This window comes from Quercus robur, chromosome 5 (assembly GCF_932294415.1).
Source record: "Quercus robur chromosome 5, dhQueRobu3.1, whole genome shotgun sequence".
NCBI lineage: Eukaryota > Viridiplantae > Streptophyta > Magnoliopsida > Fagales > Fagaceae > Quercus > Quercus robur.
Genome location: NC_065538.1, coordinates 41,990,670 through 42,016,817, shown reverse-complemented (window position 1 = coordinate 42,016,817; position 26,148 = coordinate 41,990,670). Strand labels below are relative to the sequence as shown.

Below are 26,148 nucleotides of genomic sequence, written 5' to 3'. Positions count from 1 at the left end.
ATCAATTAACTTTCTAAATTTAAGTTTTTGTAGTTTTAAATAATGCATAAAAGATAAGTTTGTTGAACAAATTGTAAATTACATCTAATTGACATGAAAATTGACATGCATGTTAAGAACGTATGGAACATATAATCCAACGATTGGATTTCCAAAATATGAATTTAATAATAAGTTATTGGGTAGTGTAAAAATTTTTAGAGTTACATCAGGTGTAACTTGAACCCAACCCTATATTTCTTAATTCGATATGAATTTTGACAAATCTACCGTTAGGTTACATTATCTTTATATATTTTTATGCTTACAAAATTTCAAGGTGATCAAACATTAGTAGTCATGTTTTCAATTAATTGTCTTGATTCAAGTTTTAGTAGTTTAAAATAATGCATCAAAGATGAGTTTATAGATCCAATGGTAAATTACATTCGATTGACATAAAACTTGACATGCATGTTTAGACCATATAGAACATGTAATCCAATGGTTGGATTTTCTATTAGGTTGTTGGATGGTATAACATTTTTTAGAGTCACGTTAGGTGTAATTTGAACCCAACCCTATATTTCTTAATTTGATGCAAATTTTGATAAATTTACCGTTAGATTACATTATGTTCATATATTTTTCTTGCTTACAAAATATTTTGAAAATATTGTGGTAGCATATCTTCATATTTATTACCCACTGCCAAGTGCATGCAACTGGGATTGGTTTAGATCAGCTTCTATGTTCTTCAACTGTTATTTTTTTTTTTGGTTTTAGATTTCTTGTTCTTATTAAATCTTTCTTTTTCCCTGTTCTTGATCAGTTGTTGTTGTTGTTTTGATTTTTGATTTGTTGTTCTAATTAAATTTTTTTTCCCTGTTTTTGATATGCCGTTGTTTTGATTTTAGATTTGTTGTTCTAATTAAAAAGGAACAAGAAAAAGAAAATGAATTTAGGGGGGAAAAAAAGAAAGAAAGAAGAAGCATTGTTCACATTACAATCAAAAAATCATTATATTATTCGGAATTTAGTAGAATGGATAAGAATTGACCGAGATTTAAACGGAGGTGGAATATCCACATAAACATGACTGAAAATAAAATCTTTTGGCAGTTGCAATCATAATGGACTAAAATTAATAACATTGGTAGATGAAAAAATGTAATATGTTGAGAAAAGAGTGGGTGTAATCACTCCTTTCCAAAATTTAGGATGAAATAAACAAAAAAAAAAAGAAAAAGAAAAAGAAAAAGAAAAAAAGGCGTAAATCAGACAAATTGAGGCGCACTCAAAGACTCAAAAGTCCCAAACAAGTGAAAAGCGAGGGATGGCACCAAAATTTTGAAAGAAGTCAAGGAATTGGTTCCTCACTTGACCTTCCATCTCAACAAACCAATATCCAAGAAACATGTAAAAGACTCCATCTACACCACACCACACCCAATAGCTACCCAAAATTCAAATCTGAACCTGTGCCTTTTCAAAACCCCGCCATCTCTCTCTACCTATCTAGCTGTATAAAATCCCACAGAGAGAGAGAGAGAGAGAGAAAGACACATTGACATTACCATCATCAACAAAACACCCAAAAAAAAAAAACCCTATTAAAAAAGTCTCCATTTTTCTCTCTCTCACACAGTCACTCTCAGTGTGAAAGTGTGTCAGCCATGGCACAAGTTAGCAAGCTCCTCCGATGTCGGCAGATGATGCCTCTAGCCTCCATCCTGAATCCGATCTACTCCAACTATTTTCACTCATTCAACTTCAAAACCTAACATTTATTTGGGTATGATATTTCTATCTCCACTCCATACATTTATAATGTTTGTGATTTGTGAATCTGTAATATGTGATTGTAGTTTTTTTTTTCCTAAGGGTCGTTGTGAATTAAATTTGAATTTTTTTTGTTGGATTTGTTATTGTTCTTGTTATTTTTTCCCCTTAATTTTCTGGTTGATATGGTGGCAGGAAAGGACTTTAGGTTGGACTTGAGTAACCTATGATGCTAGAGTTGGTTGGGTGTGGGTTAACTAAATTTAGAGTAGCTTCCATTAGTATCTCAGATTAACAATATTATCCAGTAATATTTCTGAATTATAAGTTTACATTGTCAAATTATTGACATTGCAAGACAGGTCTTGTTTACTATCATTGTCCTGTGAACTTAATGGGGTCTACCACATTCATTTGTAATTTTGTATCTATCTTATTAAGGGATCAAAATGCTGTCAGGACTCCTTGCTGCTATATTTCTCATGGTACCCTTTAGGGCCTTTATGCATTACTCAGACAGTATGCGCATGTTTTGCTTTTGTCTCTCTTTTAGAAATCAAAAACTTGGTTTTGCCAATGTATTATTAGTCAAAATTTATTTATGGTGAAACTCTCTAAGGCTCACAATCTGATATTGTGTGCATATTTTATCTTGTCATATTTTATCATAAGGTAAAGCTTGATGCAAAATATGAATAAAAGATCAATAGGGACCATGGACTGACCTTCAATGAAACAGAAATTATCTTTCAAGTTATTAAGTACTTTAAATTTAGTTGAATATAATATTTTCACCAACTCCATTACTATCATTAGGGAAGATCTCTCTAACTATTTGCACAGGCATAGCTACTAATGTGACTAAAGATATTGCAAAATGACAAAACTAGAACAATCTTCAGCCCAAAAATCTCTCTAACTATCTGCACAGGTTATGATTTGTTATTTTGCAGACTTTAGAATTTAGAATTTGGGGTGATGGGTAGCCAACCACATGTGCTAGTCATATGATTTCACAAATGGATTGATTGCTTTTATTGATGTTATATCTTGATTCTTTTATGGTATGATCAATGCAAATTTGGTTGCTTTTTGAGAATTTGTGTTTGGATTTTGTTATCATGGGCCGCACTTGTAAGCTTGAGCAAAAGTCCTAAACAAAGAATGAAAATAAAAATAAAAATAGATGCACTGGAATTCTGAGGGATTACTTAATACCACGGGTTAGTGATTAGTAGAGGTTTTGGTTTTAAAGTGTATATGGGGGAGTTCTTTAATTGATATGTATTCTAAGTTATAAAGTTATTTGCTTGCATTGAGCATGTATGCATTGAGTAGTTGGAGCCTTTAAATTCATTAGGTTATTTGCTTGCATTGAGCATGTATGCATCAGGTGGATTATTTGTTGATGTTGCGAGGATGAGAAGGTTGGTGAAGGAGAGAGGTGTGAGGGTTGTTGCTAGGTACAAAAATCATGGTAGTTAATGGTAGTTATTTGAAAACATAAAGAAAGAATAAAAAAAGATTATTTAATGAAGTGGTAAAATAATAGAACCTTTGATGTTAGGTGTATTGTAAAGTGAGATGTTAAAATGAATAAAGTAACTTTTTGAGATGCTAAATGCTAAAATTTTTACAATCTTTGATGAGAATGCTCTTACTGCTTGTTGGTGAGGTATCTCTCTCACACACATGCATATTCTACTTTTTTGGTTCAATTTTTACAATTTTTTAAGAAAAGAAAAATATTCTCTCCCTTACTTTGGTGTTGCCGCAAAAGGATTAGGTGCAAATGATAGGACGGTTAAGGAATTGAAGAAGTTACTTCCCTATCTCAGGTCCCACCTCGGTACACACTGCAATGTGAGTTCTAGTCATTTTCTCTTATACGACATGCTTGATTTTTGTAAATGTACACCACATGTATTTGTTCTTTTTTGTTGTCTTCATCAACTATCATTTCAAATTTTAGCAATTTGGATTTTGGAGGCTATGAATAATTTTTCCATTGTATAAATTTAATTTTGAACCAAATGACAAATGAGTACTTTTTAATTTTTTTTGGTATTTTAAAATAAACCCATAAAATAATTAGTCATATATATATATCTATACTAATATTGATTGAAGCTATTTTTTTTTTTTTTTTTAATCTCGTATATAGGCAAATACAAACTTTTGTATCTTATTGAAAATATATATATTGTGGTAATTTTTGGAACACTATAAGGAATGTTAAATGCGGAAATTTTGTAGAGTTCTTTGATGTGAGTTTTAAATGTGTAAGGCTTGTAGTGAGCTGAAAATTTATAGATCATTTGAAAAAGTTAATTAGGATGACGATGTTGACCACATATTTGTCCAATCTCAATTGTTTGGTTTGAGATTTGCTTTAGGTTGTGTTGATATTTCTATTTTGTAGCTAGATATGCAAATCCTTGATATTTCTATTTTACAAGACCCAATGTTAACTGTGCTAGTTATTTTTAAGAGTGCATAATTATATATGTGTTAGCAACCATTATTGTTGTTAGTTATATAATATGATGCTTTATTAGGAGTAGATAAAATGTCAGTTGATAAATTTTGGATGCATCATTCTACTAGATATATTAATGGGGTTGAAAATTTTCTTGAGAATGCATTTAAACATTCAATAATTAAAGATATGAAAATCAATTATTTGTGTGTTGATTGTAGCAATAAGTATTGTTGGATTGAGGATAAGGTCTAGTATCATCTTATACTAAAGTATCATCTTTTACTAGTGGGTCATGTCTTTAACACAGTCACATTGGAAATACATATTTGTATTATATACTTTCATCATATTAATACTAACTAATAGTAGGTAGACGTGGCAAGGGCTTATGAAAAAAAAAGGTAGTCATGGCAAGGGAAGGTAAAAGTAAAGGCAGAATCATCACACCAAAAGCTATTTGAGAGATTACTATTCATTTCTACCAAAAACTGAATGGAGCTTGGATGACTTTTAGTGAAATACCCAAGATCTGAGCTTGAAACTCTGTATGCTTGCTATAGAGCTCAACATTTTAAGCATAAGCAATCAGATGAGGAAGTGAAGAAAGAATTTGTAGAATTGGTGAAATACTGTTATTCTGATTGGATGTTTCACATTAAAAATCCCATTTTTAGGAAGTGCACAAAGAAAGATCATTATTAGAATGATCCTTCCTTCATTCCTACACTCTTTTGGAAAAAGATGGTGGATAAATGGATGGATGGAGATTAGGAGGTGAGTATAAATGAAATATATGTCATGAATTCTCTCTATCTCTCTTGCACTCTCTTTAACCATTATTTGTTATTTTTTTTATAAAAGCTAATATTCTAGTGTATGAATTATGTTTAATGTTATGTTTTGTTTTGTTTTTGTTTTTGTTTTTTTGTTTTTTTTTGAAGGATGGTACTAGTAGAAATGAAGAGGACAACTCAATCAATAACATGAGGGAGGTTGAAAACAGCTTGGATGGTAACTCAGAGAAAGACTAGTATGGATCTTGTTATAATTCTAGTTGTTTAAGTTTAAAACAAGGTTTAATTTCAGGATTTCTTTGTATATTCTATATTTTAAAGTTTGAACTTATATGAATTTTTATCTTTCAATTGATTAGTAATTATTGTACTATTGTAACATGATAGTTTAAAAAATTATATAAAATAATTATAAATAAATAAATAATAAAATATTTCAAAAATGATATAAAATATTATCACCGATGACATAAAAATTTGGTCATAAATAATTTTATAGTGATGATAAAGTCCCTCGTAATTTATAGAATAGCGATGCCACTTAACCCCTTGCAAAAACATTTTAAGCAATAGCTTAATGTTGTCACTATTATTCCTAACTAATTGTGAGAGGTTAAAAGCTCTCACAAATAAATTTTAGCGACGACATTATTTGTCTCTAAAAAGTATGTCATTAATTTAAAATTTGCAAATAACTAATTACGAGGGTATAAAAGTCCTTACAAATAGTTGTTAACGACGATTACTCCCCCTCGCTAAAAATAAGTGGTTGACTTTTCTCGTTGTTTGGTAATATATTTGCGAAGGCGGATTTGTTCAGTAACAACAGTAAATTGCCTTTGTAAATTATCTATTTATGAAGGCATGGTCGCAAAATCTCTTTTAGCAATAAGAGCAAATACAACGGCTTTTGAGGGCCACATGCCCTCCCTAATAGCCTTTTGCGACGATATTTGAATTTTTGCGAGGGTATTTTACTCTCGCTAGTAGACTCTTTTCTTGTAGTGAGAATAATAGGGAGAGAGAAAAAGAGGGTGAGACCAGAGTGCTTGTAGGAGTTGAGGTTGTACAAATTGTTAGGCTCCTTGCTGAACTGAATGCTGGCTATTTAAACACTACCAATTCAAACACCAAAAAAAAAAAAAAAATAAAAATAAAAAATAAAAAAAAACACAAGAAATTAACCAAACAAATCTCATAAAATTAACCAAATAAATTAACCAAAAACACAATAATTTAAACACAATAAATTAATATCAATTCAAACACCCAATAAATTAACTAAATTCATAAAATCACAGAACCAAAAAAAAAAAAAAAATACCTGAACCTTGAGTGGGATGCAACCAAGAGAGAGGGAGAGTACCTTTGTATTGGGAGATGGAACATTCCTTGCACAATGAGTACGAATCAATCAACCAAAAAAAAAAAAAAAAACTTACAGATCGAGATGATGTTCTTCGCGCAAAGTAGGTGGACGAGCTGGATGATGTGGGTGGAGAGTGGTTTTGTCTTTGAGGACGATGCGGTCAAGCTCGGGGATGTAGAGGGTGGTTGAAGCAGAGCGGGCAAAGCAGAAGCCATTGCCGGTGAGGATGGAGAGTTTGGAGAGAGTGAGAGTTTGGAGAGAGTGAAAGTTTCGGATTGAGAAAGAGTGAGAGTTTTGGATTTAAGAGTGAAATTTTAGATAAGTGGGAAAAGTGAAAACTTAATAAGGGGGAAGTTGAAAAAAATAGAGGGAAATTTTGGGGCTAGGGAATTTAGACGTCTATTGCGGCGGTCCAACCCGCCACTATAACTAAGAAAAAGCGCCACAAAAAGGAGTTCCTGTTGCAGCGAGTTTTTGGAGTGTCGCTATATCTAAGTTACTGCTGCTAAAACATATATATTGTGGCGGTTTTATTTCCTGCCACTATAGGAAGCCACAAAAGACTATACCTATAGCGGCGGTCCTAAAAAACGCCGCAATAGACCCTATGTACAGCGGTAGTCCCAAAAAATGCCACAATATGTGACATATAGCGGCGGTTTTTGCACTCGTCGCAAAAAAACCGCCTCAATAGTTCAGATTTCTTGTAGTGTGTTTTCCAAAAAATTGTTGGTATAATGATGGTAAATAAAGTAATTTTCTCAAAATAAAATTTCAAAAGTTTAAGAAGTTTAAAGTTCCAATAAAGCAAAAAATATATATCATAATAGGCTAAAAAATGTAGTACAAATACCATATAATACTTGATTTAAATTCAAAATTTTTTAGTATAAAACTTATATGAAAGATACTAGTGTCTAAACAAAACTTATATATGATATTAAAAAAAAATCTAGAAAAAAAATTGAATTAAAAAACTTTCTATGATTTTAGTTTAGTTATCTCTCATAAAACATGAAAAATTTACTCACATTTTCAAGCAAATAACAAACACTTACATAACTACGAACATATATATATATATATATATATATATATATATATATATATATTATTTGAGTTTCATTCAATTTCAATGTGTGCATAATCTATATTATACTTGTTGGGTTCTAAGGCTTTAGGTTTAAATGTATTAGAACTTCATTTTGTAATGTTGGCAAACCATGATCAAAACGTTTAGTCTTGTTTTAGACTTGCTCAAAGTATGTTTATGTGTAAAGTTGGAATCGAGTGTACTGCAAGATTTACTATGTAAATCTACCTGGCTCGATCGATCGAGAATTAGACTCAATTGATCGAAGCTCGTGCAGATTTTTTATTCTGCAGAATTTTCTAACTTAGCCCAAGTCTGTTTGACTTGTAGGGTTTTATTTTTTGCCTTAAATATAAAAGGAAAAACCCTAGCCACGCTTTATTGTTGTTGTTTATGTTGTGTATGTAAATCTCTTGTGAGATCTCGAGGTGTTTGCCTTCACATATACTTAGGGTTATCAAGAATCAAGATTATGTCAAGAACTTGATGGTTGGTTCGGTTGCTGCATAAAGAGCTTAAAGATACACAAGTGAGAGTACTTGTGCTTGCTGTGAATCCAAGAAAGAATTAGTCCGTGGACTCAGAGCTGTCACGTGATTGTGGTAGTAAGTTTCCTACTCAAGGTAGCAATATGATGTTAGTGGTTTAAGTTACTATTGTGTAAACTTCAATTCTTTCATAATGGATCTGTTTTACCTTAAAGATAGCTAGGTTAAATCCTCCTTAGGTTTTTTATCAGTTTGGTTTTCCTGGATTATCATATCGTTGTGTTATTTATATTCTGCACTGTTTCAATGATATGATTTATCTGTGTTAACCTAGATCTGCATAATTTACCTAAGTTAATCACTTGGTTAAATAACTAGGTTAATCTGATTATGTTTAAGGGGTCTAAAAACGTACAATACTATCTACATTATAATATTCTATTAGAGTAATGTTAACAAGTTTACATAAAGGTCTCTGTATTCAATTTTGTACGCGTGATTCATTATTCAGTCATTCTAAGTTTTAACACGTGAAGCATATTTCTACAAATGATGTTTTATAATGTTTTGGAAATTGGTATACCAACAATATATATGGTTTCGAAAATAGGATAATTCTTCATTAAGTAGATCAACCATACCATTGTAATTAATAAGAGAGTGGAAGAGGAAAAATCCTTTTTAACCAGGAGACAAACCAAAAGCTTAAAGTCTTTTAGAGATTTTTGTAAAGTGGATTAGGACTAGGAGGCAATCATGGTGAAAATAGCCAAATAGCATCTTTTTGCAAACTATGTTGCAATCTATCATTGTTTCAGAAATTTGTAGGTGTTGAGGGCCATTTGTGGAAGCCTAGGTAGATAGAAAGAAAGCCCAATAATGAGGGCAACAAAGAATTGACAAAATAGATAGCAAAAACCCATTAGGCCCAAGCGGCAGGAATAATGGATTACAGGCCCAACAAATAAATAAATGGGTCTTGAAGAGGCAAGCGGGCTCAAAGAAGCCAGGAAAGAAAGAAATAGCATCCCATGGGCAGTGTATGAGGTAGAAAAGTGAGAAATGGCCACCGAAGGTCCAAGGCAATGCAAACTAAGAGAGTAAGAGATTTATGGCAGGTTCATGAACCCCAAGGATAAGAATAAAGTTATTGGGCCGGGGAAGCCCAATGAAGTTAGTAAAAAGCCTATGGGAGTGTGAAATTAAGCAAACGGGCTAAGGAAGCCCAAAGAAAGCAATTGGGCCATGGATGCCCAAAGGAAAGACCAAAGGGACATAGGAGCCCATAAATAAAAGCAAAACAGTGCCCATGACAGGCCACTGAGAAAAGGAATAAACGGCTGGCCCAAAAGAGGTCTAGTAGGATTAAGCTATTACGGTAGGAATAACAGTTCAACGTTGTAAGAAATAAAGAAAATCAAGAGTGGACCAAAGAAATGTAAGGCCCATAATTAGACAAAGCCCAACTCTTGAATGGAGCGGGAAACCAAAGAAAAGCCCACATAAAAGGACAGAAAATATAGACGGAGAGCCTCCAGATCACGGTAGACGCATGAGCAGCAGGCAGACTCTTGGACATATCTGAAAGGAAAGCACGCGTAAGGCCCAGGCACCCCCAGCCTGTACCCAGCCAATATAGGACATGGTGGGGCCATGGGCCAGAAGTAAGAGGTAGAGGGGGTATGGTTTGGTGGTGGGGAGAGGGGAAAAGATCTATTTTGCGGCTTTTGCTCAAGCCCTTTTGGGAGGTACATCCTGCTGGGATGATAGACCACCCAAAAGAGGCAAGTTTGAGGGGGAACCGTTGGGTGCATGCCTTGAGGGAAAGAGAGAGAAAGCACTTATACCGTGGCAGAAAAGAAGTGCTACGGTAGATGGAGGAATGAAACCTGCCTCTGTCTGGCAAGAGTGAGTGGCACACACCTTTGGTGGTCGGCAAGTGCGCCCAGACCAGACAAAAGCGGTTAAGGGGTAAAGTGGTAAAAAACTGACCACCGCAGGCACTATAAAAGGACCTTTGCCATGCCCTGAGGAGGGGATAGAAAAACAGAGCATTTTACGAAGTAAAAAAGAAAAACAGAGTAAAAGGAAGAGAAAAAAAGATAAGAAAGAAAACAGAGAAGAAAAGAGAGAAGATTAAGGAAAAATGAGAGGTAATACAGTGGGCTTGCACTAGTAGATCGATTTCCCTCTCTCCCCCTTCAAATCTTGCTCTCTTCCAAAACGTAACAAGGACTCCTTTTGGGCAATAACCATTCAAGTCCGACTCCCTCAAAGCCATTAACCCCCACGGCAGGATCCTTTCTTGGGGGATTATTTGCATTGAGAAGAGGCGTTCTCCCCTCCTTGGCTTTGCTTCAGCAGATTAAACTTAAAACTTGATTTATGCTCATTTGATTAGTTCGTATTATTTTCTTTCTCCTTTACTTTTCTGTGAATGATATTATCATGACTGTAATCATGCTTTATAAGTAGGGATTACATAGCCATTTATTTAAATAGTCGGAATACTCTGTTTTGGTTATTATTATTATATATGCCTGACGTAATTCGTCTGAAACAGTTCTGCTTGCCGTAAACTTACTCCTGGCAGATAAGACATAAGTTTGTGCAAAAACCGGCCCAAGTTAAGTTACAATTGGACCGGCCCTAACTCCCTTACTCAGAAACATTCGGGCATATTACCGTAGGAGGCAGCCCAGCTCAACACACAATACACAAAAAAGGCCCCTACAGTAGGAATCTACCCCTTTTTGGGTACTAGAGTTTGGCGAAATCGAGTTTTCCATAGTACTCGAGTTCCATGGAAGAATTTTAAAATTTTTTTATGCTTATCGAGTTTCATGAACTCGAGTACCATAAAAATTTTTCTGGAAAATTTGAAGTATATTTTTTCAAAGAACTTAAGTTTTTGGAACTCGATTTTCACGGCAAACTTGAGTTTCAAAAAGATGATAGATTCCTATATATTTTTAAAATAATAATAGATTGCTAATTTTTTTTGCTTAATAATGGTAGTGGGCCATTTTCGCCAAACAATCATTCCATCTCCCTTGAGCCTTGATCTAGTCTATATCCATGTTAGACATTTTGTTTAGAAGCAAAAGACCCCTCCACCCAAAAAGGCAAACAAAATGAATCCAAATCAAAATGTGAAAGAACAGAAAAATGGAAAGATAGGTCCCTCTTGGAGTGCTACCTATCAATGCCAATTTTTTGTCCCATTCCAAATATACCAATTTTTTTTCATCAAAAAAAAAAAAAATTCCAAATATACTTATGATTAACCATACCATACCATTCATTGTGCGTGCACGACTGATTCATTTTGTACCGTCATTTTAAGTTGTAACTAACACGTGTTTTCAAAAAAAGTTATAACTAACACGTCAAGCATATTTTTTTATATTATGTTTTTTTATAATAAATGTGTCAACAAGTTTTTACCGGCTTTTTTTTATTTTATTTTATATATATATATAAATTCACTACTGACTTTTTTTTTCACAAATGACAATTTACCACCTTAATAATTGTGAAAATTTCATTAAAAAAAAAAATCTACAATCTTATTGCCCCAAAACACACACAAAAATAAAAATAAAAATAAAAATAAAAATAAATAGATAAATAAATAATTAAAATAAAAACTTGAAGGAATATAAAAAGGGAAAGAAGGAGGTCCCTCTTGCAACGATACGTATCAGTTACTATCAGCTTTTTGGCCTATTCCAAATATAATTGCAGAATATGCACAATGACTAAAGTAACCTCAATGTTATCCACAACCACAACCACAGCTAGGCCCACCGCATATTCCAATGGGAATGAAAGAATCGTTTATCGCAAAAAACAGAAAGAAAGAAGCAGAACCATTAACTTGACGCCGCGTAATTAAGCACCACCCTGGCACAGAGTAGTGACCATAATAAAAGCCTACAAATTATTTGCGTTTGGTGGGTGTGGTGAAGGGACATGTGGGTCCAGCTCAATGGATAAACATATCTATTAATAGCGACCTTGATTTTGCCACGTTGCACCATTTCAGAACAGTCAGGCACATCATCCCTGCCAATCCTCATTAGTGGTGGTCCCCATGCTCTCACTATTTAAGGATAGCACATCACTTTCTCAATTATTTTTTTGAATCTTGTATTCTTGTTAACCAAATCCTCCTTCATATGTTGAAGGAAAAATTACTCATGTAATTCACATTTTTCTTTTCTTATTAGTGTTCATTTGAAATCAGTGAAACGTAATGGTGCTGCTTTAGCTAAGAGAATAAGATAGTCAATGTTTGGTTTGAAAAATGAAGAGTGTGCCTTCCTTCTATATTCTATTGTAATAGAAATATTTTTGTAGAGAACACAATTTTAATTTTGAAATGTATGTTAAGAGTGACTGAGGTTGTTCACAAAATTACTTGGATTACACTTAAACCGACCAAAACTGTATACAAAATGAGGTAACCTGCATCACATTACCTTGCAATGCAGTGCAGTTTGTGGTTCTGTGTTAAGAAAAAGCATAAAACTCCACTGCACCCTATAAGTACATGTGTGTGTATGTATGCATGCGTGTGGATGCCTGTTTTATTTTATATTAAATATATATTATATGAATTATAGGTTGATTACTTGATCATTTAAATATAATAGATGAGACCTGTCACACCTAAAAACTTGTTAAGCTACTGTTAATTAGCCCAAACAAAGAAAAACCAACCCAACATTTTAAAAATTGGCCTAAAACAAATGAAAAAATAGCTTTGGATTAGACCCAACCAACCCAAAATTTTGAAAAATGTTCCTATCCAAAATTGACCAAACCATACATTGATACTATGTATAGAAGTGTAGTGTGATGACGGTTTTGTTCAAATTGCACCTTATAGTGTGGTGATAAAAATAGACCAAAACCGCACCAAATCGCACTATGAATAGCCCTATCAAATTAAAATTAAAGGTGAGTAATAGTAGTCTAAAATTGTCATTCATATCAATAAATTATTGCAATTAATGGAGAGTAATGGACACATCATTAGAAAGTTGAAAACAACTCATACTACTCAGAGAAAGTTTTTTTTTTTTTTGAGAATGTAATTAGAGAAAGTTTGTATGTGTATGTATGTGTGTACACACACACACACATATATATATATTGAGAATACTAAGTATTTTTAACACACACACATATGAAGAGATTGTTTTAAAGAAACTGACAGTGGTGTATATCCAAAATGACCTAACTTTTGGATACACAACACAGACTTTAAACCTCTTTAATTCATACTCATTTTCAAATGTGAGATTAACTCAATGTTTTTTGTTTTTTTTTTTTTTTTTTAAAATTTTTTTTTAAAAATACTAAGTATTTTTAAAACACACACAGAAAGAGGGAAGAATGTTTTAAAAAAACACCGTCAGATTGTATATATATAAACACGTATATTTAATTATTTACATATTGACCTCCTTCCTCTCTAATACCATCTAATAAAAGTTTGCATATGAAACGTATACAAACACAATGTTAATTACCAGTTGCTTTTTGTTCTTTTGGTTTTTCTTCCTAAATAAATAAAAATTATTATTTTAAATTATGAAATACTACTTTAAAATACATATTTTTATAATATTTAATTAATTTATAAATTACAGTTAACGCTTTAAGATTTAGGCTCATCCTAACTGTTAGAAAAATGAGAAAATGAATAACATTTTTGAGAATTAATTGGTCAATTTTTTTTAAAAAAAAAAAAATCTAAAATCCGACTATACTTTACCCAATAATTTAAAAATAAAACCATATGAAACACAGGTTATGAGGTTGATAGCTACTAATAGAGGTTTTTTTTTAAACGTGAAATATTCGAGCATATCCACTTCCAGTCATCCAGATTTGGATTGGTGCATCGAAATTATTGGAACCTGACTGATGTGGTTCCTTGCTGTACAAGCCAAAGAGCTACCAAATTAAAATACTACTAGTCCGATTTAGAACACCCAATAACCTCACGCCACCTAGGCAATAAGACCAACCAAGCACGTGCGCCGCGTATGTTGGTCCCGCTTGGCCCACATGGGTCCTAACCTCGTTTTTTTTTTTTTGAGAAGACATAGGTCCTAACCTTAATCCAAAGTTCGTGCTATAAAAACCCTGTGTCTCACTCTAACATGCTCCATGCCAATTCACACCAATTTAATTTGTGTACACTTTTAGGTGACCCAAAAAAAAAAAAAAAATATATATATATATATATATATATATATATATATTTATATTTATATTTATATATATTGTGAAGCATCACCATCATGGCTACTAGAATTCCTGAGAATCGCCGTGATTGGATGTGTGGTACTTATTGCCATGAATTTGAGTACTTTCCGACACAACCGGCAGCGAGTTTGTCCGATATGGTTTTCGGGTTTTTGGAGGATGGTGAAGGGTTGCCGGGAAGTATAAGTAGTGAGGAAGGGTGTGGAGAAATTGAAAACTTTGATGAGGATGAAGAGAGAGATAATATTGGTAATGTTGAGGAGGATAAGAATTATTGGGAAAACCAGCACCAGATTTTGCAGGTACTTACTGTTCTATTTCACTATACTCTATATATAGTTAATATTAGTTTGTGGGGTCCATTGAAATATGTAATGAGTTTGGATAGCAAAGCTCATCTTTTTCTTGTTTATTTTGTTTCTACTTTTCCTTGATCTATCATGGTTTTGGTACCTCTAATATTAGATCTTGAAATGATTGCTTAAAGGAATTCTAATACCTGATAGATCTCTTAGCATAATGGCTCAAAGGACCAAGCATTCTTCTCTGATAGATCTGGTTTGTGATAGGCTATATTGTCTTATTATTTTTAGTTTGTCGTTACTTCTGCATTAATGCAAGCAAATGAGATCATCAATTACTTTCTTATCTCGATTATATATAGGCTACCTTACGAAGGACTTCCTCTCTGGAATCAAGGATTAGAAGTACAACAAAAGAAGCACTAAAAGAGATAAAGAGTGCAAATACAGTCTGTGCTTGTGGAAGACTGTTGGCAAGCAGCTGCCGGAATTGCCTGATGGGAGAAGTTTCCGGCCGCCTGCAAAATGCCGGTTACAATAGTGCCATTTGCAAGTCTAAATGGAGAAGCTCCCCAGATATTACATCAGGTAAATAAAAAAGAAAGGTGAATGCACGCTTAAAATAAGTAATCATCATCAATCATCATGACAAAAAGAAGCAATAGTACTATATATCCCCATCATTTTCTTACCTACTTTTCTTTTAACTTTTGTTTATTCCCACAAGATTTATGCCGTAATCGTATGATAGCTACAACCACTTTTGACTCAGCTTTAAATAGCTTTTTTTTTTTTTTGAAAGGTGAAACTTTTCTTGATTTCATAAGAACACTTCAGAAATTGAAGTACAACAAAGAAAGGCAGAAACACCTTTAAATAGCTTTTAATGTGTAGTCAACATAGATAACTCATATTTGGCTTAATTTCTTTGGAGTTAATTTTAACGTGTTATCAATCAAGTGAATAAAAGATGTAATCCTTTAGTTTTAACTATTGGGCGTAAGTTTTATAAAAGATATATAATCCTTTAGTTTTTCAATGTTTCGGACGTAGGTTTTAGTGACTGGATCACGATAATCACTTCCTTTCTCATCTCATTTTTATTTTTCAAAATATTTCAAATTTGGCTTTTAGTGTTGAGGATGTAAGTTTTTTTTAAAGATATTAAAACTCTGGCTTTCAGTGTTAGATTTTAGTGACCAAATTACGATAATCAGTCCATTTCTAATCTTCCTTCAAATTTTGACAATTTCTATAAGTGACAAGTGAGGCTTCTATGTGTTGCAGGAGAGCACACCTTCTTGGATGTCATAGAAAATTCTGGTTCTAAGAAAGGTGAGGTGAGGGTGATAATTGAGTTGAACTTCCAGGCTGAGTTTGAGATGGCAAGAGCAAGCGAAGATTACAACCAGCTAGTCCAAAGAATTCCTGAAGTATATGTAGGAAAAGTAGAAAGATTGAGTACCCTAATCAAGATCTTATGTTCCGCTGCCAAGAAATGCATGAAGGAAAAGAAAATGCACATGGGGCCATGGAGGAAGCAGAAGTACATGCAAGCGAAGTGGCTTAGTCCATGTAAACGGACTACATCCACACCGAACTTGTCAATGGGATACTCTAACCCTTTGCGAAAGCCTAGGGCTTCCATGCTCACAGTAGATTTGCTAGAGAAATTGCCTAATGTGCGTTGCATAGCTGTTGAAGTTGTGTGATTGATGTGAAACAAAGATTTTTTATTCATATTCTTGCTTGTGATCCATAATTTAGTCAAGTTTCAACTGCTTGAAAGTATAGGACTACGTATATTTGTACAGATAAAGGGATCACTAAGCAATCAAAAATTAATATATACTTTTCTTCCCTATACCCCCCACCCCACCCCATCTTCAAAATTCAATTTTGCTTTATTGTGTTAGTGTTTTGAAACACTAAGTATACCAAAAGAAATCTCATGAAAAATGTTTTTACTTTTTTTTTTTTTTTTTTTTTTCCTTACGTGATTAATTCATTTTTATGTCTCAGTATAACAAATCAACATAAGTTTTATACTTTACTTAATTTCCTCGGCCCTTTTTTTTATGCAACCCTAAGATATCTTTTTGGGTTCTTAATTTTTAGTACTAGTGAAATAAGGAAACACTTAAAATGCTCAATTATCTTTTTAACCAGATTTTTTATTCTTAAAGGTTAATCTAAACTGTTTTCTCTCAAATAATATTCACCATATTGTTTCTTTTTTGGGAAAAATAAATTTTGAAAACAAAAGGGTAGCACATCTCTTGGATCTTATTGCCCATTAGTATCAAATATATATATTCGATACTAATGGGCAATAAGATCCAACGTAATTTCTATTAATTGTCCAAAGTCTTTCTATTTTCGGGTCAAATTCATAATTGTTAAAAAGTATTGAGAATCCATTTTAACTTTCTTTATCGTGTATTCTAACATGCATACACAAACACCTTGAAAATTAATAAAATGATATAATTTTCATATATTAATTACTCATATATAATAAGAATACAGCATTTATTTTGCATTCACCTATCCCTCATTATTAGTAATTTCACTCTTCATATAATATATAAATATATATATATATATTTATATTGTGTGTGTATAATAATAATTATAATGAGTTTCTACAAATGTTTCTCTCTTTTTGTTTCTTTAATTATAGTCAATTAATTTTGTTCATTTTTATAGGGTGACGGGCATTTGGGTGGTTCGTAATTGATGCATTGCACTATTTGAAGCTCAAAGGTAAAATTCTTTTTGCACATTTTAATTTTATGTGGCTGGATATAAACTCAACAAATTATGTCTATTAGTATTTTTAACTTAGATAAAGTACTTTACATTTTGTAACAATGTACATGCAATTTTTAAATATGGTGTATATATTGAAAAACAAAGTTAGCTAGAAATAATAATTATTTAGGAGAGGAAGAAAAAGATAAACTAGAACTTATCACAATGAAAATACCATTGCAATAACGTTGTATAAATTATTGTTCATGTTTATTCTCATAATATGGACTCAATTATTTTTTCATATTTATTCCCACAAAAATTTGAATTAATAGATTATTGTTGATGCTTATTTTGGAAGAGCCCAATAACAGGAAGAAGTCCAACAATATGGGCATAAAAGAGTTAGTAAATTGAGAGAAAAATCGTTAAGCCTGAATGGCAGGATTGATGGATCAAAGGCCCATAAAATGATAAATGGGTCTTGAAGGAAGCAAGCGGGCCTAAAGGAGCCCAAAGAAAGAAGTAGTAAACCCATGTGCAGTATAAAAGCAAGAATGGGCCGACGCAGGCCCAAAGTGATGACGTAAGTGAGTAAGGGGTTGATGGAAAGCCCATGAACTCCAAAGGTAAAAAATATGGTAATTGGGCCAGGGAAGCCCAAAAGAGTTAGCAAAAACCCATGAGAATGCAGAGTCAGAATGGGCTAAGGATGCCCAAGGAGGAAGAAATGGGCCAAGGAAGCCCGTAAGTAATGGAATGGGTCAAGAAAACCCAAGTAGTATGAATGCAGACCCAATGACAATGCTGGGTCACTGTAATCAAGTGAAAGAAAAGCATGCAGCAGGCCTAAAAGAGGCCTAGCAAGCACGGGTCAAATAACACCACAGCTGGAATAATAGAGTAACATAACAGGAATGGTAGCAAATTTACGGAAGGAGCAAAGAGTGGGCTAAAGAGAGAAAAGCCCACAATCAAGCAAGGCTCAACCCTTGAAGGAAGCAAGCCATAAAGAATAGAAGACCAGAAAACAGTTCACGCCACAAGAGGTCAAGGATGAGCGGCATAATGCATAGATGAGCCTCCAGACCATGGCAAACGCATAAGCAGCAGACAAGCTTTGGACATACATGGAAGTGGAGCAAACGCAAAACCCAGACATCACCAACCTGTACCCAACCAATATAGGAGTGGTATGTAATGGGTCAGAGATAAGTGAAGGTATGATTTGGCGATGGGGAGAAGATGGGAACATATTCTAGGGTTCCCGCTCAAACTCTTTTAGGGGAGATGTCCTACTGTGATGACATATCACCCAAAAGAGGGAAGAATAAGTTGGAACCACTAGGTGCATGCCATGAAGGATAGTAGAAGAGAACGCCCACACTGTTGTGGATAGGAATGCCATGGTGAACAGGTAAACAAAATAGTTTTCTTTGTTTGATAATGGGGAGTGGCATGGCTAGCACAAGTAAATGGTGGTGGCTAGGCAGCTGATAAACCAATGGGTGATCTGGAAGGACATCCACACTCATACAAAAGTGGTTAAAGGGTGAAATAGTAAAAAATTAGTCACGGCAGGCAGTATATAAGGAGCCTCCACCGTGCATAATGGGATCATCAACACAGCAACAATCATAATGAGAGATTCACAACAACAACAACAATCACCCACTATAACACACAAGTAAGAGCTAGAAAGAAAAGAGTGGGAAAAGCAGAGTAACAAAAAAAAAAAAAAAAAAAAAAAAAAAAAAAAAAAAAAAAAAAAAAAAAGAAAAGAAAAGAAAGAAAGTTGGGAAGAAAAAACAGAGAGAGAAGTGGCAGGCATGCACCAACAAGCTAACCCCTTCTCTCCCTCTAAAAGTCTATCCTTTGTTAAGGATTAAGGATTTTCTGGGCATAAGCCATTTAGGCCCGTTCTCTTAAAGTGGGTAATTTCTACAGCAGGATTTTCCTAAGAGGTTATTCACATTGAGGGAGTGGTTCCCTCCTTGGTCTTAGTCCCATAATGCAACTGAGCACGACATACTAGCCATTCCTTCCTTGCTTTTATTGATTAAGTACTAGTATTATTTCTCTTTTGCCTCTGCCATTTCATTTGTAATGTATTTCTTGGTGTTGTGCCATTCTCTTTCTTTATTTTAATTGAGAATCCTTTACTTATTCTGTCTAATAGTAAGTATATTTCTTTTATTATTGTCATATTGTATTTGTCTGCAATAACTCTTGTGTAACAGTCTCATCTACCATGGGCATGTGATCGAAGTTTCGACAAAGGGGCTTTAGTTTGCGCACAAGCTGGTCTGAGGTGAGTTGCAATTAGACCGGTCTTGACTCTCCTACCTAGAACCTTTGCGCCGTAGTGCGACAAGAGGCAGCCTAGCCCACAATCTTAGAAAGGGCCACCACAATTATCACAATGAGAATTTTGTTACAATAACGTTAAGTTAGTTATTGTTTATGTTTACTATCACAACTAGTTTGAAATAATAACTTATCAAACAATAATTTCATTGCAATACTTTGGTGAATGTTGCTGCTAAAATATAATTCCTTGAAAAGTTTGAAGCAAAATCTTATCACGTTGGAGACATTGTTGTGATAGCTCTTTAAAACTTGCTTTTGAAATTTATCGGTGTGCTACCTATTATTCTACTGATTGCAAGACTCTTTTCATTGATCGAAAGCATAAGATAGGACCTTTAGAGATGTTATGTCGTGGGTTTAGAAAGAAAAAAATGAGTTCCCTAAAGCATATTAAGTTAATTAAGGATAAGTATGATGAAGTTGTAACTACTAGTGTGAGGACAAGTAAAGAATGAATTTCATTTCACTATATAGGTTTGCATTAAGGATTAGTATTAAAGCCCATATTTCTTTACACTAGTGATGGATGAGCTTACTGAATCGGTTCAAAAAAGTCTCTTGGTGTATGCTTTTTGCAGATGATATAGATTTAGTGAATAAAATTAGAAGTGGAGTAAATGCCAAATTAGAAATTTGGCAAGACGCCCTAGAATCTAATGACTTTCATTTAAATGGGACTAAAATAGAGTACATGGAATGTAATTTGATAAAAGTAAACATAGAGACGAATGGGCAATAAGACTTGATGGCCAAGAGATACTAAAGAGAGAGATTGGCTCAATAATTTACAAAGATTGAGAAATTGAAGAGGACGTGAATCATAGAACAAAAGTAGGGTAGATGAAGTGGAGAAAAGCATCATGAGTATTGTGTAAATATAGAATACCTATTAATTTAAAGGGAAAATTATATAAGACTAATATACAACTATCTATGCTTTATGGTACTGAATGTTGAGTTGTTAAGAAATAACATATTTATAAAATGAGTATAACTCTCTCTCTCTCTCTCTCATCCACAACTAGCATTAGTCCACAACTTCCATCAAATCCACACAAATTTGAGGTCACAATTCACACAACCATGATCAACCTTCAATTCCATAAAAAATCATTGATGTAACCATCAAACGCCTAAGGTCTCCAATAACTTATCAATTGCCAACCGCCAACCTCCAAGGTCTCCAATGACTTGCCAAACCCATTAACAACAATCAACAACCGCCATTACAAAAAGCAAAGATTTGAGGTAGCCAAACATGTGTGTGTGTGTGTGTTTGAGAGAGAGAGAGAGAGAGAGAGAGAGAGAGAGATGCTTTAGGCTTCAAGAAAATTGAAATTATTATGGTGAATAGTGGCAAAGCCTAATTCAAAGTTTGATGGAAAGCTTGAGTGTAGCCCACAAGTGAAATTAAATGAAATTAGATCTGTAAACTTAAATGTTATGAGAGGAAGAGAGAGAGGGAGGGTCATGATAAGGCCCGAGGAGTCAACAAACAACAGCTATACGAGAAGGAGTGAGAGATAAGTTTAGTGCCAAATGAGAGGAAGAGTGAGGGGTTACAGTGGTTGGGTATGAGATAGAGAGAGAGAGAGAGAGAGAGAGAGAGAGAGAGAGAGAGAGAGAGAAAATTATAGCATATCTAGTGAGAAAAAAAATTTAACAATGAATAAAATAAAATTAGAGGTAGATTTTTAAGTCTAAAGTTGGATTATCTACATGACTATGTTAAAATAGTTTTTTAGACCAAATTTGACTAAAATTTCTTCAAGCTTGATGGAAATACTTTAAGTAAACAAAAAACAAATTAAAACTAGCATTTTATGTAGAATTTCATGGTTGTCTTATTGTCTTAATTTCAAAAAATAAATAATAAAATAGATAATTTAGCATAGACAAGATTGCAATTTACACTCTAAAATGTGCTATATATTTTGTTGCCCTTAAAAGTTTCAAATTTTGAATTTGGGCCCTTAATTTTATAGAAGTCCCAATCCAATCCAACCAAAGAGTTAGTATCTAAAAAGAAATACATACATACATACATACATAAGAAGAACTGCGAGTTTTTTTAGAAAAGACTTACTACTCCCCTATCCGAATCTCGTGAGTGACTAAGTGCAAGACAGGCCATTACATAAAGGGTGAATCTACTCTTCGTAGAATCAACCCTAGATATCATCTTTTTTGGTAGTTTTAGAGCCTTGAGACAAACAGTGTTTAACCATTTTTAAGGTCAAGTTGTTAATTATATCTATTATGAAAGCCTTAAGTTAAACAAACAAGAACCACTATGATGACCTAGGAAATCAATGAAACCAAACCAATTTCACATGAAAAACCTAGGAGGAGGGGGGGGGGGGGGGGGGAGGGACCTAACCTAATCAATTCTGAGGTAACAGTTCACTATAAGATGAAGATTTACAATCAAGGATAATTTAATTCGTAGTAAATTTGTTGGAGTCTAAGACTTTAGGTTTAAATGTATTAAAAATTTATTTTGTAATGTTGGCAAACCATGATCAAAATGTTTTAGTATTGTTTAGACTTGCTCAAAGTATATGTTCTTTATGTAAAGTTGGAATCGAGTTGTTGCAGGATTTATTGTGTAAATCTATCTGGCTAGATTGATCGAGAATTAGACTTGATCGATCAAAAGTCATGCAGATTGTTTTTTCTGCAAAATTTCCAACTCAGCCCAAGCCCGTTTGTCGTGTAGGGTTTTATGTTTTGTCTTAAGTATAAAAGGGAAAACCCTTGCCATGTTTTGAGGGTTGCTCTTTATACTGTGTGTGTGAATCTTCTTTGAGATCAAGAGGTGGTTGCCTTCACACATACTTAGGGTTTCCAAGATTCAAGATTATGTCAAGAACTTGGTGATTAATTCAGTTGCAATTCAAGATCTTAAAAATACACAAGCGGGAGTGTTTGTACTTGTTGGGAATCCAAGAGAGAAGTAGTCTATGGACTCGGAGCTATCATGGGGTCGTGGTAGTAAGTTTTCTACTCGAGGTAGCAATAAGATATTAGTGGTCTAAGTCGCTATTGTGTAAACTTCAATTCTTTCATAGTGAATTCAGTTTTATCGGTTTGGTTTTCCTGAGTTATCATATTGTTGTATTCTTTATTTTCCGCACTTGTCAATGATATGATTTATATGTGTTAACCTAGATCTGTATAATTTACCTAAGTTAATCACTTGGCTAAATAACTAGGTTAATTTGGTTGTGTTTAAGGGGTCTAAAAATGTACAAGTGGTATCAGAACAGGTTGCTTTCTTATTGTATATCTTTTGATCTAAGAGCTGATCCTTGACCCCTGTTGTCATGGAACACAGACACTCTCTTGTTATTCCACCTCACTTTAATGGGAATAACTATGCTTATTGGAAAGTAAGGATGAAAGCATTCCTGAAATCTATTGATAAGAGAGTTTGGAACTCTGTTGAATACGGATGGGAGAAGCCCACTACTCCTGTTAGTGAGTGGCAAACTTCTCATAAAGAAGCAGCCGCTTTTAATAGCAAAGTTATGAATGCTATTTTTAATACTGTTTCTATGGAGAAATTTAAGAGAATCTCTAATGTTGAGATTGCTCATACTGCTTGAAATATCGTCTAGACTGTGCATGAAGGCACAAAGGCAGTTAAAATCAATAAGTTGCAGCAACTAACTACTTAATTTGAAAGCATTAGGATATCTGATGATGAATCTTTTGATGAATTCTATGCTAAACTTAATGATATTATTAATTCTGCTTATAATCTGGGTGAAATCTATGATCAACCTAAAATTGTTAGAAAGATTCTTAGATCTTTGACTGAGGATTTTAGACCCAAAGTGATTGCCATCACTGAGAGGAAGGATGTGGATTCCATCCTTGTTGATGAACTTGTAGGATCTCTTCAGTCCTATAAGTTGGACTTACCTAAGACTAGCAAATCCAAATCAATAGCTCTTAAGTCTGTTAATGATGTTGATGTGAGTGGATTTGATGATGAGCTTTCTGCTATAGAGATTGCTTACCTTACCTAGAACTTTATAAATTTTCTTAGCAACAATAACAGAAGGGCAAGAGGTAAGAACACTGCTGAACTTAGAAATTTTAGGAGGAATGATCCCACTAAAGCTAATAACACTGAAAAAACTTAAAGAGAAAGTAGGTTAACCTTCTAATAATTCTATGAGTCAACAATGTTTTGGATGTTAAGGGTATGGTCATATGAAATCTGAATGTCCAACATTCTTGAGGTCTAAGGGTAAGGCTATGATTGTAACCCTTAGTGATAATGAAGTTTCTAATAATGAATCTGGTAGTGATGAGGATGGAAACTTCATTACTTTCTAAAGCTACTACTATAGTTGATGAAAGTGTTGCTGTTGAGAAGAACCCTTTTGATAAGGAACTCTCTAAGGATGCAGATTTACAAAAAACCTACAATAAACTTTGCAAAGTTGCTGCAAAGGATGGTATGAGTGTTGATTTAGGCTTAAAGAAAATTGCATCTCTTGAACTTGAAAAGAAAAATTTGCTTGTGAAACTATTTAATGCTAATGAATTGTTGAATAATGTGAAGATTGAGAACATGCTTTGACTTGATAAAGTTAACAATTTGGAACTTGAATTATCTGTTACTAGAGAACAAACTAATAGGTTTGCAAGCTCCAAACTTGATCACATGTTGAGTGTTCAAAAGTCTCCCTTAGACAAAACTAGTTTAGGTTTTGCAGAAAGCATTTTGGTGCCTGAACCTCATTCCACAAACTTTGTTCCTTCTTCTGAATCCTTTGTGAGTGAGGTTGTCAAACCCTCTGTGAGTGAGGCTGCTAAATCTGTAGAAGTTACATCTCTTAGAAAGATTAGGGTTAATCTTCAAGAGTCTAAACCTAAGGCGCATAATCCTCCTCAGGGCAAGTTACATGATAAGCCTGCATGGGTTTGTAATTTTTGTGGAAAGTTTGGGCAAATTCGTCCAAACTGTTTCAAGTTGCAAGCTGCCAAGCGAGCAAACAAGCCAAAAGTGCTTGTGCCTCAAGCATATGATCCTATAGTACTTATTGGTGAGTTGGTAAAGGCTTTAAACCTTTAAACTTTTATTCCAATCCTAGAGTTGCTCAGAATTCTAATTTAAAGAATAACTCCAATGCTCGAGTTGCATCTAAAAAGTTTTGGATGCAAAACTAGGTTATTGATTCCGTACCGTACCGGCCGGTACGACCGGAATATATCATACCGGCCAGCAATTCGGTACGCTTGACCCCCCTGTTTCGTACCAGAAAAAATACCAGCCGTACCGGCGAAATCCGGCTGTACCAGCCGGTAATTGGACACCGGACCGAAACATGAAATATAACTTTTGTTTTTTTGTTTTTTTTCTTTTAGTTGATGTTAAAGTTTAAAACTATGAATTATTTGTTCTTAATTGAAGTAATGTTTTATGGTAAACATGAATTTTTGAGGTATTGTTTTACGGTAAATAGAGATTTTGTGTGTGTATGTGTGTGTGTGTATATATACATATATTAAATATATAAAATAGCGGTAAATCCGAAACGGTACACCGGTATTGACCGGTATCCGTAATATATCGTATCGGTGGCCAAACCGATATGGCCTCCGGTATGGTATTGACATCCTTCTGCAAAAGACTCAATCAAATTGAGTCTTTCTGACATGGTCCTTGTGCTTCATCGCTCTACTCTTTGTGACCATTCTTCTTTGTTGCTTTTGTTTTCTCTGTTTTTTTTTTTTTAGGAATTGCATTGCATAACATTCATGCATTTCATTCTAGGATTATTTTTGTTATTGTTTTCAAAAATAAAAAAATAAAAAATAAAAAGGAAAAAGGAAAGCAAAATGTGTTTTGCATTTTTTTTAAGATTTGAAATCAAGGTTGGCCAATTTATTTTTACATAACATGTTTATGTACTTTGTTTAGCTTGGATGAGCTTATTTATTACACTTTACTAGTTGAAGCCTTGTAGTGCATGTTATGTGGGAAAAATGTTTATAGTTTTTTATCATATTATCTTGATCTTGAAGTCACATATCTTTGATTGTCGGACTTGATCTTATTGAGAAAGGCATAAATAACCATCTCACCACTGTTTACTAACTAATCATGAACACCTTAGTGCATATCATAAGATTTTGTGTTTGAGAAAGTGTAGCACATGCACAAAAAGATCATAAGGTGTAGCCTCGGTTTAAATGCTAAAATTAGTGTGTACATCATTGGGCTTTAATAACTTCACAATCAAATAAAATTGTTGTGTACATTATTCTGGCTATTTTAATAAGTTTCTAATCAAATAAAATTGATGTGTACATTATGAGAAAAATTAAGAAACTTAATTGGTTGCAAGCTTATTTTCTAGGAGATGTGAGAGTTATATGTTGTAACTCTTTGGGTGATAGTCTCTTTCAAATTCTATGTGATGAATTTTGTAGACA

At 33.7% G+C, this 26,148-nt stretch overlaps 1 protein-coding gene and 1 long non-coding RNA gene across 3 annotated transcripts; both read left to right on the top strand.

Annotated features, from left to right (window-relative positions):
* Positions 1–1,330: 1,330 nt before the first annotated feature.
* Positions 1,331–5,399, top strand: LOC126725981 (uncharacterized). The gene is made up of 3 exons (XR_007655663.1): positions 1,331–1,774; positions 3,542–3,624; positions 5,185–5,399. It is a non-coding gene; the product is annotated as an uncharacterized LOC126725981 (long non-coding RNA).
* An 8,830-nt stretch (positions 5,400–14,229) lies between these two features.
* On the top strand, positions 14,230–19,932 carry LOC126725979 (uncharacterized). 2 transcript variants are annotated; one of them, XM_050431053.1, is made up of 5 exons: positions 14,230–14,571; positions 14,934–15,159; positions 15,859–16,253; positions 17,281–17,337; positions 19,566–19,932. In XM_050431053.1, the coding sequence occupies exons 1-4, from the start codon at positions 14,305–14,307 to the stop codon at positions 17,305–17,307; spliced, it is 915 nt and encodes a 304-aa protein (XP_050287010.1). In that variant the 5' UTR covers positions 14,230–14,304; the 3' UTR covers positions 17,308–17,337; positions 19,566–19,932. The 2 variants fall into 2 exon arrangements, with proteins under 2 accessions (XP_050287010.1, XP_050287009.1); XM_050431052.1 differs by lacking the exons at positions 17,281–17,337; positions 19,566–19,932 and having other exon boundaries at positions 15,859–16,486.
* Positions 19,933–26,148: the final 6,216 nt, after the last annotated feature.

Excerpts from the sequence above, each read along its gene's own strand:
- LOC126725979 (XM_050431052.1), top strand. The coding sequence starts at position 14,305 with ATGGCTACTAGAATTCCTGAGAATCGCCGTGATTGGATGTGTGGTACT. Across the intron at positions 14,572-14,933 it reads ACCAGCACCAGATTTTGCAG|GCTACCTTACGAAGGACTTC; the intron begins GTACTTACTGTT and ends GATTATATATAG. Across the intron at positions 15,160-15,858 it reads CTCCCCAGATATTACATCAG|GAGAGCACACCTTCTTGGAT; the intron begins GTAAATAAAAAA and ends TATGTGTTGCAG.